Raw genomic sequence first — 13,499 nt, forward strand, 5'->3', positions numbered from 1 at the left:
CATTAATTTAAATTACAATTTTTATATTGAAAAATTTTTATTAAAATTTTTAGTTATAATATAATTAACATATTTATAAACATTTAACTATTATTATAAATTAGAAATTATAAATTTAAGTTATTATTATAATTATAAATTTAAGTTATGGATACCTGTTATATTTATCAATATATTTTTTAGCACCAAGCCAGCCCTGGCCTTTCCTATAATTTAGCCCATTTTTTTACCCATGTATTAGGGAGCTTTTACCCCAAAAGCCCCATAAAATGAGGCTCTGATTAAATTAGGGCCGGGTTAGCCCCGTATCCCCCAACGACGTATTTTTTCTTTCGACCCTGAATTATTCTCTTTCAAACACTTGCTTAAGAGCTAGCAACCGCAGCATAGGTAGGTGGCAGACGACAGTACAGAGTCGACGGAAGACGGCGGCGCATGGTGGACGACAACACAAAGTAGAGTCAACAACAGCTCTTGACGGCAGCGGTGGTACAGGCGGCGAAGAAGAATCAAGGTTAGCTTCTTTCAAATACTTTCGTGTTTTTTCTAAAGATTGTTGTGTCCCATTTCATCAATGATTCATAAGCTACCAAATCACTTATGGAGACCCCTGCAGATTCCTTTTCTGAGAATTTCATTTTCCCTTTTTTTACCTAAAGCAAGTAACAAAATTGTATGTATAGATATATAGATATATAGTCTCTCCCATCAAAGTGCTAATTGTTGATTATGTTTTGAGAATTTTCAAACAAATGGTGTCAGAAATTGTGGCTTTTAAATAAAAATTGTTAACTGGTTCCCATAAAGTTTTCTTGGATATTGATTTTGTTTGATTGCAGAAAATGCTATCCAATGTATTCGTAGACAAAGGTCAAGGGTTTAATTGTTTTTTTGTTGAAGGAAAGTATGTAAAAATTTGTCTGTATGCGTAACATTCTTCCTTTGCAACTTTGGTGCATGGATATTAGGAAACCAAGTGTCATACAAAATGGACCCACCATTATCTCAGTTGCCCCTTTAGGATTTTGGTGAAAAAAAAATTTCTTCTCAGCTCCCTTCTTTGACTGGCAGGAATTCAATGTGGCGGATCATAAAATGTACAAATATAATCTCTTAAATGTTCTTATTAATCCTTGTCAGTAAAATGTGTTTGATATGTTATGAGTGTGAAGTGATGAGCACTTTTGATATCTTAGGACGGTAATATCTTAGATGATATCCGAATATCATTTTCAGATGGCAGAAAACCAGATTGTGTAATGATATTTACATAACTTTATGAGGGGGTGAGTAGTGGTTAACCTTGAAATTGGCTAGAGAATATAGGTTAAAATGAAAAGTTGATGTGTCATTTTCATTAGGAAAGAGTTATATGACACTACATTATAACCATTTGAGTGAACACTGCATTATAACTTATAATTTATAAGATTGACCGGTCTCTTTATTCCATGATATGCATCATATGGATATAGTATTTTCCTTTTTAAGAAGATAACTTTCACAAGAAAACAAATTTAAGCTTCAAGAAGAAGTATTCTTTTTATTCAATGTAATTTTTATCATTTCTCAATTTCAGATTCAATAAATTTAGTAATTTTTTCCTTCATGTTATTATATTGTTAATTTGCTGTTGTTCTCCTTTGGTTGGTTTCGTTTTTTAAATATTGTGTTTGTTGATTACCTATAAGTTTTAAACGCGGACAACCAATATACTGCTTGTTCTGTTAACAGGTATTGCACTTTTGATTGCTACTCCACGGGATAAAAACATAACGGGTAAATGTTACTAATGATCCATTTTGTTTTATCTGCCTTTTGTTTTATTGAACTCCTGCAGCCTGCATTCTGAGTATTGAATGGGTGGGATATTCTTTTTTTCTTATTAAGATAACATTCTTTTTTTGTTTGAATTTTCATATTAGGTATTATGCTTTATGTTGTTATCTTTTCATATATGGATAAATAATTTTAATATCATGATTTTAATATGTTGTTGTCTTTTCATATTATGCTTTATGTTGTTAGCTATAATGATTTTAATAGTGATTTTGTGACCTTTAAACTTAGTTGGTTCATATTTAATAACATGATTTGGATCTATTTAATATACTTATGTTGTGTTGATAAAGCTTGTGGAGAAGAAACATCTCTGGATGTCAATGAGCAATGACTCTGGTGTTGTCTTGTACTGAATCTGACAAATGAAACATTGTTTATTTTTATCTTAGTAGTAATTGATGGATGAAACATGGTGATGTTTTTCTCTTGGTACTAACTGGCTGCTCCCTGATATCCATGTACCAAAAAAGGATGCAGGATTGATTTGACTAGATTTTTTATTCTTTGGTGCCTGCATAATGCCTTGTGTGAGTGATCTGTTTGGTATAATTTGATATGATGATTTTATATTTTTGTACATAAATTTTGTAAAAAAAAGGCCCATGGACTGGCCCTGACCCATAGGACTTTGGGGGCTTTTAACCTTGGAGGCTTTTTCAATAAAAGATTTTTTTTTGGCCCTGTGGGCTTTTTTGGCCCCAACCCACATGGGCTAGGGCCAAATCTTGTTAATGGCGCTGACTTGACAGTTCTAGCTTAAACCCTGCGCAGAATAGATTTTAGGGTTTATTACCATACCAAGTCTGAAGCCTTTCAATTCGAAGAAAGCTCGACCATGGCCGGTTTGAAAGCAAATCTAAAGAGGCAAAATCAGAAGCGAAAACAAAGATTCGATGCCGAACCTCAAACTTCTTCCAAACGACACCGTTCTGATATTGCTCCGAAGCGTCACGGTCCCTGGAACAATCTTCAACTCATACTTTGCATCCAAGACAAAGACAATGATCTTTCCAGGTTACTTTCTATTTTGTAATCATATTTTCATTTCGTATCACAAAAGTTTCATATCAATGCTTTGGACAATGCGTGTGTGCGTGAGGAGGGTGTTACAAATTTTGAACTGTTTTAATAGCGAGTCATCTTCAACAATATTTAATCTGTTTTTTCCATTTTCTATTGGCTATTCGAATGGGCAATGAGATATTTTTTTTTTCTATTCTTCACAATGAGTATGTCTTAGTGCAGTAAGGTTAATCAGGCATTTAATTTTGTGCGGTCAAGTGTGGAAAATGGTGTTGGCGCTTGTCAGGACTGTAATACTATAAAATTTCCAAGACTAATATCTTACCTTAATGATTGGATCGTGACATTGCTGTTTCCTCCAAATGGGAAGAAAAACTGGGGCGATGGGAAGACACCACAGCTCGAGGGGATTGAGGCATATATGGATATTCGTTGTTGGGAGATATTCAAGTTATGCTTGCAGGAGTCTTTGAAGTTTCACGGCTCTTGGAGTATGCCCCGGAACCTCCTACAAACTGTTCAGTTTGTTGCCAGAGATTTTCTGTCACTGCTAGAAGACACCTGTATTAGTTCAGGAGAAGTTATTATATCCGAAGAAAGGTTTAAACTGTATGGTACCGCTATTGATTGTGTTTCGTTGGTATTCTTGTCGCATGGTGGGTTGTCAAATAAAAACTTGGAATTGTGGGTTGACACAACCAAGGTGTTGCTTGATCTTGTGCTGAAAACTTATAACAATAGCCTTGATGACAGCAATGTCGGTGCTCTTGCACAACGCTTTCTCTGGTCAGTGCTTCTGCCATTCTCTAAGTTGAGTGTCCAGCGAGCTAAGAAAGGATTTCATAATTTTGTGGATAAACTTCTTGAGCCGTTGTTGCATTTATCTAGTGAGTTGCATCTTCGGGTTAATAGAAGTAATCCCATTTGGACGTCAAGATTAAAAGAGGCAGTGGAAGAAGTTCTTTCTCATGGCCTTTTTCATCAAGTGCATATTTCTGAGTTTTTAAGCCTACATGGTTCAGAAAATGATGTTACTGCATGTGATGAAAAATCAAATGACTCAAAAACAACTATTAAGAGTTATACTAGACATTTATTTGATGTACTCAATAGAATTATAGCTAGGAAGAATGCTATGGCAATGGGTAGCTTAGGCTTGTTATTTCATTTATATGCTACTTCAGCAAGAAAATTCAAACTGGATGAAGGGCTCAAGACAACAGAGAAAATAGGTGATTCAAGGCAACCAGTGCCTGGAAAACATTCTAACTCAAATACTATTTCTGCAGACATTCAAAAATCACTTTTTAATTTTTTTGGACTGATTATGGAACCCCTTTTGCTGAAGATTAATGCCTACATTGAAGTTGAAGTAGATGCCAATACCCTGTTGTTGGATCTTCATGGTTTACTAAAGTCTGTTGGTAATTTGCTTGCTAGTTTTATGCGAGAGAAAGTTTATTTGAGAACAGAAGACACATCTGGAGGAGCTTGTCTCAATTTCTTGAAGAAAATATTTAATACACTGATAACTAGTTCTACTAGTGTACTTCATTTCTCCAATTATGATACAACTAACAAGATGGAGATATATGGTTTGCCTGTTAATGAGATTCTAGTCGCTATGGGATATCTTTTGCAGATTGAATATGAGGTTATTGGTGAAGGCTTGGTAAATTTATGGCTTCTTATCTTGTCATTCTCTGCCATTAATTGCAATTTGGGGAATGCTTTTGATCAATGCTCATTACCTTGTGCTATACCTGCCCTGGAGTGCCAAACAATTCATCTCTACAGTCAACTTCGCCAGGTTCGTAATAAAATTTTTATTACTGGTCATTTATATTTTATTTCTTCTCACCAGATCCCTGTAGAGCAAGTTATGTTTCAAAGGTTCTGCATGGTTCCTCTTTGTTGGTGGTTTTATTCCTTTGTATCTTAGTCTCTTGGTGTTATTCTAGGTATGATGTTTGGAATGGGGCAGGGGGATGATGTTCGGGTGAAGGGAAATCTTTAATAAACTATTGTATTTTTGCTTTAATTCAGCTTATGTTGTATTTGTCTGCTTCTTATTATTCTTATTGTCCTCCAAGACTTGAATGGGGCAGGGGGATGATGTTCGGGTTAAGGGAAATCTTTAATAAACTATTGTATTTTTGCTTTAATTCAGCTTATGTTGTATTTTTCTGCTTCTTATTATTCTTATTGTCCTCCAAGACTTGGATGGAAATCAGGCTTGTTCTTTACATGTTTGAAATGCTATAGGTGGAAGTTGCTATTTTAGCACTGTGCAAAGCTATAAGGCTTATTATATGTCCTAAGGGTTATACTGAAGAAAGTTCTTCTAGGTTCTTGACATTTCTGTCTAATGAAGTTCATTTTGAAGCAGTTGAAAGGCTGTTATCTTCACAGAATTTCATTCATGCCATTTATAAAGCTGTTGAATCTATTCCAGAAGGGCAGGTGTGTGGGTGTATTAGACAGATAAGAGATGATATTTCAGAATCTCTCATGTGGATGAAAGATTTCTGTCCATTGGTTGATGGCAAGAAATTGCAATTTTTTAATCTGCAAGTGGAACTGTTTGGTAGAGGGCTATCTAGACTATATTGTTTAGTGCTTGGTTCGGTGACAGTCACTGATGGTAACCGCAATCTTTTTGGAGTTTCCATAAAAGAACTTATGGAATTAATGCGTCCCTACTTGAGTATTCTAGTTGGACAGCAGCCAGATACAATCTGCAAGTTCTTTTCTTCTGTCACAGGTCAAACTGTTGATCGAGTGGTTAGAAAGGGAAAATTTTTGAAGAAATTTGGTATGTCCAGCCAATGGGTTCTTGTGTTCTTCTTTCAGTTGTATTTGTCTTGCCAAACCTTATATAGGCAAGCAAGCCTTATGCCTCCTGATTTGCCAAAAAAGTCTGCAGAGGTGGTAGATTACACAGCATATTCCGCTTGGGAGTTGATGGACAGGATTGATGAGATAGACTTCGGCTTTTTTTCTTGGATTGTTCAACCCTCAGGTTCCCTCCTTGATGTTATGAAATTTATTTCTGACATATATCTTAAACATGGCCCAGATGATTCTTCCCCTTTGATCTATATCTTTCAATCTATGGCTCTTCGAAGGCTTGTTGACGTGAATAAACAGATTATATCGTTCAAGTATATGCAAAAGAAGCATTATTTGCAGAAGCCTTATAGATCCCAAATCAACACACTGAAGGAAGAAGCGGCTGGACTTACTAATTTTATTATGGAAAATTTATCATGTGTGTTTCAATCCCCAATCTTTGTTTCTGAATGTGTAACTTCTGAAGATGTAGTTTCTGTGGCTACTCAAAGCAACGAATGTGATCTAGGAGTTTATTTTGCTGACAGAAAGTCATTGCAAACACTCATTTGGTCTAATCTTTGCAAAAGTGTTGATGTTTGGAGCAACCATGCTTCAAAGAAGCAGATGAAAAAGTTCTTCTCACATTTACTCCATACTTACCTTCAAAGTGTAACAAGTAGATTTCAAGAGTCAGGTGTGCAAGACATTGACAAATTTAAGCTGCTCAAGAGGGTCACTTTGTCACAAATATCATCAGAACTTTTAAATGATTCACTTTTTTATAAACAAAAAGTAAGATCCTCCTTTTGTTATACACAGTTCCTTTTACCCTTCACACACAAACACCCATATTTAATCTTTCCAGTATTTGGTTTAGGTTTATAGCCATCTTTAATTTGTTTCTTGTTTAATGCTCTGGTGTGATATTTTGAGAAAGATAAAGTTACACCTATATGTCTTCATTTCATATTTTTGTTTCAGTTTGTCCACAGGAATCTGGCCTCAATATTCTGTGATGCTTTAGAGAAATCTGCACTTCCATTATTTAGTAATGTTCTGTGTACTGATGTGAATCTTTGGTCATTGCCTGATTGGGTTGAGTTTTTAAGCTCCCTTGACAAGTCAACAGTGCTTATTGATGAGAATAAAGAGATTCAGGTTGATTGTTCTGCTGTGGAAAGTTCAACCACTCATTTAGACAGCAAACTTCCTGCGGATATCAGCAAAGAAGAAAAGACTTTCCCTGTCACAGACAAAGTTTTTCGAGATTGCCACCATTTACTTGATCTCTTATGTTGGATGCAAGATATAAATGCAAGATCATTTTCATATCTCATGACTTGTATTTTCAACCTTGAAAGGTACACTCATCTCTCTGTTGGATACCTTATGGTAGCTTGTCCAGATAGAGAAAAGAACTTGTGTGTGCTATAAAGGTGAAAATTTTCAACTAATGTTGAGGTAGGGCATTCCGTGAAAAGACAAAAACTAAAAGCAAATAGAGTGCTAAAGAGCTCAAAAGTCTTAATAGCAGCAGACACATTGAGGCCGTTAACATTATCTATTTCTAATTTAATAGGAACCTGGAATGTAAAATAAAGAGACTAAATGGATGATTTTATTTGTTGATTGAGAATGAACATAACCAGGAAAAAATTATCTTGGAATGATGTTTCCCTTTTAATAACTAAGTACTTTTTCAATTCCCAAATGCTAACAATTCATAATGTGTGTTTCTACATCCTCCTATTTATTTATCTAAATAACCCTCAATTACTAGCTAATTGGCTAACTACTATAGTTATTCCTAACTAATTTTACTTTCCTTCCTGTCCTAATTCCTAACTAATTCTACTTTCCTTCCTGTCCTAATTCCAAATACAATCCTATGCTTTGATGTGTAGGTCGGAGAGAGTCCTTTCTCTTTGATGAGTTGTGTTGGAATAATTATTAAGTCTACTTATGTTAGTGTAGTCAGAAGGACTAAAGTAGGGAGCAGTGTGTTGGGTTATCTCTACTTACTGTACCTAGCGGTCTAGGACAGTTCCTTGACCTTCCATCTCCCTATGTATCAACTCTTTATCAATATAAATAGTAGAACATGAGAAGGGTCCAAATAGCCCCCTAAAAATATATTTCTCTGTTTTTAATCTCAAGTAGTTACTTTTATTTTAATAGACTTGTCACTGTTTGTAATTAATTTTACTTCAGCTACTACCTAACCTATCAACAGCCAACTAACTAACATTGTTTTTCTATTTATATTTTCACAACTCTATATTTGTCTTATATGTTTAGAAGCAAGAAAGTAATTGGATGAAAAGACAAAACTCTCTCTCTTTGCACAGAAAATTTAAAATTTGTTTATGGTACATTCCTTTACCCTTACTGCAGAGAAAGAAATCCTTTACCTGTGATAAAAATGCTTTCACACATACTTCAGTTTTTTGTCCCAAAGATTTGTCTGAAATTTATTATGTGAAACAAATGATTCCTTCTCAGTTCTGTCTACTTAAATTTTGCAGGCTTCTTGTCAGTGCTCTTCTGTATTTTCAGTGTACAGTGCATCAGGATTATTATTGTGAGTACTTAAGATTATTTGTCTCGTGTCGGAAGGCATTATGGTATATATTAATTGGATTTTATGAGAAGGCGGAGACTATTCAATCATTACCAAACACAATTGTTTCTGAAAGTTCATTCCCAGTTTTATGGATTACAAAGTCATTATCTGTGGTTGTGGGGATTACAGAGGCATTCTCTGCAAAAGATATTATTTTATGTAAATCTATGATGTTTTCCTTGTTGGATTACACATCACATGTCTTGTCCAGCATAGGTAAATATCAAAGTGTAAATGCTTTTTCCATTAATAAAGAAGCTGAAGTGTCATGTGAAGAGATCTCTAATCATATGATTTGCCATGAAGAGAATAATTTGATTCCATCTTCTCAGAACTCCCCCAAGCTTGAGGCATTGAAATGTTTAACCTTTATGGCTGAGAATTTGAAAGAGCATAAACACAGTTTGCTTGTTTCTATTAACAATTCCCCTCATAATGTCAGTGTGGGATTTGGTCTTACCATTGAAAACATCATTAGATTGTCGTCTGCAGTTTGTTGCTTTAGTAGAGTGTTGTGGGGCCTCACATCTTCCACTGGCCTAACAGATGCTAAAGATATTGATGAAAAACAATTATTGATCTTGAAAAGTGATCATGCCTCTGAACTAAATAGTTGTATATCTTTTCTCATGGAGCTTTCTGATGTTTTTGTGAACAAATTTCTTGTTGAGAGTAACCAACTTTCCAATAGTTCACATAGTACGCAGCATTCTGAAGATCCAGTGATGCAGGTGTCTTTGTCACTAACCAATTTGGCACCTAAAGTTGTTGTTTCTAAGGCTAATACCTCAGTTGGTCCACAAAATGAATGTAAAGCTGCTGTAACTTGCTTTACTTTATCAGTTGATAATGTCTCCAAGGGTTTCAGTGATCTAGGAAGGGCTTTGAATCCAAAAGGTGAAAACTCTGTTGCCAGGGTTTTGGCCGGGGTGGATTACTCTGAGCCACAGGGTCTAAATAAGCATTTTTTACGAAGTTTGGTAAAAGCTGATCACCCTGAGATAGCTTTATTGCTGAGACAACTGCTAATTGCTTTCTCATCTCTTTTGAGGTTAAATTTGCATAGAAATGATCGTTTCTTACCTTCTAGTCTTGTATCTACTTTCATTGAAATTTCACAACTCCTATTACTAGAATTTGCAGAGATGGTTGTGGTCCCACAACAATCTGCTTTGCTGTTGTTTGATGGCGCTTGCAGCTATTTGAGAGAATTGGTGGGTTATTTTCCTTTTACCGATCCTACATCCTCTAGAAAAGTCCACACAGAATTGATTCAGGTTCACATGAGGGCAATAGGCAAGTCCATTTTGTTGCAAGGAAAAGGGCGAACACTAACCTTTCATGAAAGACAGTCAAGTGCAAAGCCACTTCATTGTGGATCAGTTGAAGCTTATTCTTCTACTGAATTGCACTGCTTTGCCTTGGATGAATTTAGAACCAGGCTGCGGAAGTCATTCAAAGCATATATAGAGAAGTCATCTGAGCTGCATCTTTTGTCTACTATACAGGTCATTGAGAGATCTCTAGTAGGTATTCTAGAAGGATGTACTGTGATTTATGATGTAAAAACAAGTAAAGATGGGGAGGAAATTTTGTCAGTTGTGGCAGGTGGCATTGATTGCTTCAGAATGATTCTTGAATTTGTTTCAGGTAAATAAGAACATGGCTATTTTGAACTAACATTTCTTTTAATCATTTAATTAAATTCTGCAAATTACATCCTTTATTTTGTATCCTTTTAGTTGTACTTAAAGTCATTACATGAATACTATATTCCGATTCACTTTAGAAATTTTGTAAATTTCAGTTGATATTAACTAAAATGTTATTACAGTTTTATTCAGAACACAAATCTGCATGCTTTTCCTTATGAAAGTCATTTTTAGATAATGGTTAACTCGCTCACTGATATGTTATGTTGTCTTTGACATTACTTTTTGGGAATCGTAACATTGCCTGTTACTTAAAAACATTGTCCTGAATTCATTCCTTTAATCCTTAAAGCAAACCTAAATTGACGAGTACCTGGTTATCAAACAAAGACTATCGCATGTTGGATGGAATCAATGCAAAATGGTGAATAAGGCAATACATTCATATTATCATTATTTAATGACAACTTTTTCTTTTTGAAGGTCGGAAAGGCTTGAAGATGATTAAAAGACACAGTCAGAGTTTAGTATCTGCTGTTTTCAACATTATTGTGCATTTACAGACCCTCCTTATTTTTTATGATAACTTGGCATCTGGAACAGTTGTCAGTACTCCTGATCCTGGGTCAGCCATTCTCATGGGTGTTGAAGTACTGGTTACAGTTTCTAGAAAACAGGCTCAATTCCCAATGGATGTGGGTCAAATATTACATATCCCTGCCGTACTCTTTCAGAATGTTTGTCAGTTTAGAGTTACTAAAGCGCCTGGTCCATCAGAACCATTGATGATTTCAGAAAAGCATATTTGTGATCCAGTAAAGAGAGTGGGCCACGTTGATCACCAGTTCTTAGTTAGCCTCTTCATTGTGTCTTGTCAACTATTGTGTACCATTATTATGCATCGTCCAAGGTTTGTTTTATTTTATCTTGTAAATCGCTCAACAAAGTACAGCTTCTCATTATTGAACGGCTTGAAATGACACATTTGCTATGGAATATATATTTGATGTATTTTGATAGCATCTATCTGCAATGTGCTATTGTAATCTTGACAATTAGATATTCCTTTGCCTTATTGTTAACCACATCTTGTGCATTTTTTACAATCATTCCAGTGAGTGCATACAGTGTGTTGCCCATCTTGAAGCTTCTGTTGCTGTTCTTCTTAATTGCTTGGAGACAGTTTCTGATGATGAATCAAAAATGAATAAGGGTTGCTTTTCTTCAGATGAGGAATTAAAATGTGCCTGTTTTATGAGAAGAATTTATGAAGAGGTTTGTGACATCCATATTTAAATGAATTATGGCCTTAATTTAACAAACTAATCTCCTTTTGCTTACACCCGTTTGTTTTGGTATTCATGATGCAGATAGAACAGAAAAAAGATATCTTTAGTCGTCAATGTTCTCTGTTTTTATCCAATTACATACGGGTTTGTTCAGGATATGGTCCCAAGAGAAGTGGCATCAGAAGGTTTATTTACGTCTCACTGTTTAGTTATTTCATTCTGTCAAAAGTTTACCAGTTGAGGATTATTACATTTCCATCAAACTGCAGAGCCCCTTTTCTGTTTGATTTTCTTATTAAGCGTTGTCCTTCTGAAAATGCATCTAAATGCCTAGAACAATTCATCTATATAATGTCTGTCTTGCTCATACATATCTTTGAACTGAATAGCAAGTAGAAAGTATTAATAGAGTGATGTAGATGACCATAACCATTACAAATATTAATTATTGCATAGTTAATTACAGAGAAGTAGATGAAGCTCTACGACCGGGTGTCTATGCTTTAATAGATGCTTGCTCAGTTGATGATCTTCAATATCTTCATACTGTTTTTGGAGGTAAGTAATTACGACTCAATCAGATTTTATGAAAGGAATTAAAAGAACAACCTAATTTCAATTTTGTTTTTGTAGAGGGACCTTGCAGAAACACCCTGGCCAGTATTTTGCATGATCGCAAACTCAACAAATACGAAGGAAAAGTTTGATCTTGAAATTTTATTTGCTGATAGTTTTTTTGTGTACTCCTCTTTTGGCTGAGAGCAAGCTATTCTTACAACTGGAAATTATGTGATTATTTTCCCGAGGCGGAGACGTTACCAGATTCTACGCACGCACGGTGAGAAGATACATCTGCCAACATGCTTAAGAAATTGGCTATGTATCAACTGGGTCGATGTGCAACACTATTCTGGTCTAGGGACGATAATCTTTCCATGTTCAATATTTACACCTGTGCATGAAAGATCAATGTATTCTAATTACTTTATAATGAACCCACTGTTGGATAAATTGAATTTTAGTCAATAAAGTAATACTTGAAAGGTTTATGATAGCATTCTTTTCATGAGTTAGGTAAAATCCAAAATCAAAAATAATAATAAAAAATTATAGTAGATTAATTTATGTTTTTTTGGTAGTGTTATAATTTTTATTGGATAATAAATTATTTTATAATTTTATTAATTTATTGTTTTAATGATATACTGTGCTGTTTGTAGAATTTATATGGATATTTTTGTGTATTTTTAATGAAAAACTTGTAACTTGGTTGGGGTTTGTTAGTGTGGTGCATTGGTAAGGATTCAAACCTAACTAACTTTTGCGCATGTATTTTTTTTATAAAGTTTACTTTTTATATTTCTTAATATATATTTAACTTTTAAAATTTTTTGGTTGAACACAACTGCAAACCCAAATTTTTGTAGATAAAACTACAAAGCTTTTTTTTTGTGGATAAAACTACAAAGCCATATCATATAATATTCTTCCCTAACAATTTTTAAAGTTGTAAACCTCTTTCATACGATTTTTTGATGACAAACTCTTCGTAAATTTTACCAATAAAACTACAAATCTTTCTTAGTAATAGGTTTTGTTTTAACTACACTATCGCCAAAATCAGAATGTTTATCACCTTGGGTGGAAATTTTTCTCTGTGAATTATTTTGATGGTAACATTTTGTCCGTGAGTTGCGTGTTTCACTCCCTCTTCTTCCAGGTTTCACACAATTTGTAACATCCAATTTAGTAATATAAACTACTAAAATGAATCTTACATTAATAATGATATAACAGAATTACAGATCTTTTGAAGAATAAAATTCTTCACCTGAAGAATAAGAGTAGAACCTACTTTGCAAGCTTCACTCCCAACCTCCCGCTAAGTCAACTAAAAGATTGTATCCCTAAGCTCACACCATTAAGGTAATCATCGCAATAGAAAAACCACAAACAAAGACAGAGCACAGAAAATACAAGGGTGAGCTAGTTTACAATTGAGAATATATATATATATATATATATATATATATATATATATATATATATATAAACTCATTTAAAACATGTTGTATACAACCAACATATCACTACACAATCATCAAACCCTTTATGCCTAACACTTATTATGAATGGACTATCCGGACTTAGAATGATTGTCGAGCTATGGCGGGTCGTGCACTCGTGGTGGCTTATACTGCTTTGCAAAGCCATTGTCAATGGGTTTCACCCTAC

General features: G+C 34.5%; 1 protein-coding gene across 3 annotated transcripts; it reads left to right on the forward strand.

Moving 5' to 3' along the window:
* The first annotated feature begins 300 nt into the window (after positions 1-300).
* On the forward strand, positions 301-12,318 carry LOC124846868 (uncharacterized). 3 transcript variants are annotated; one of them, XM_088104030.1, is made up of 12 exons: positions 301-514; positions 1,735-1,779; positions 2,598-2,856; positions 3,088-4,675; positions 5,131-6,492; positions 6,682-7,061; positions 8,226-9,973; positions 10,459-10,885; positions 11,091-11,250; positions 11,346-11,449; positions 11,731-11,822; positions 11,898-12,318. In XM_088104030.1, the coding sequence occupies exons 3-12, from the start codon at positions 2,678-2,680 to the stop codon at positions 11,969-11,971; spliced, it is 6,114 nt and encodes a 2,037-aa protein (XP_087960156.1). In that variant the 5' UTR covers positions 301-514; positions 1,735-1,779; positions 2,598-2,677; the 3' UTR covers positions 11,972-12,318. The 3 variants fall into 3 exon arrangements, with proteins under 3 accessions (XP_087960156.1, XP_087960155.1, XP_087960157.1); XM_088104029.1 differs by having other exon boundaries at positions 2,614-2,856; XM_088104031.1 differs by lacking the exons at positions 301-514; positions 1,735-1,779 and having other exon boundaries at positions 2,724-2,856; positions 3,236-4,675.
* The last annotated feature ends 1,181 nt before the right edge of the window (positions 12,319-13,499 follow it).

This window comes from Vigna umbellata, chromosome 1 (genome assembly GCF_029865625.1).
Source record: "Vigna umbellata cultivar VRB3 chromosome 1, Vumbellata_1.0, whole genome shotgun sequence".
NCBI classification, from domain to species: domain Eukaryota; kingdom Viridiplantae; phylum Streptophyta; class Magnoliopsida; order Fabales; family Fabaceae; genus Vigna; species Vigna umbellata.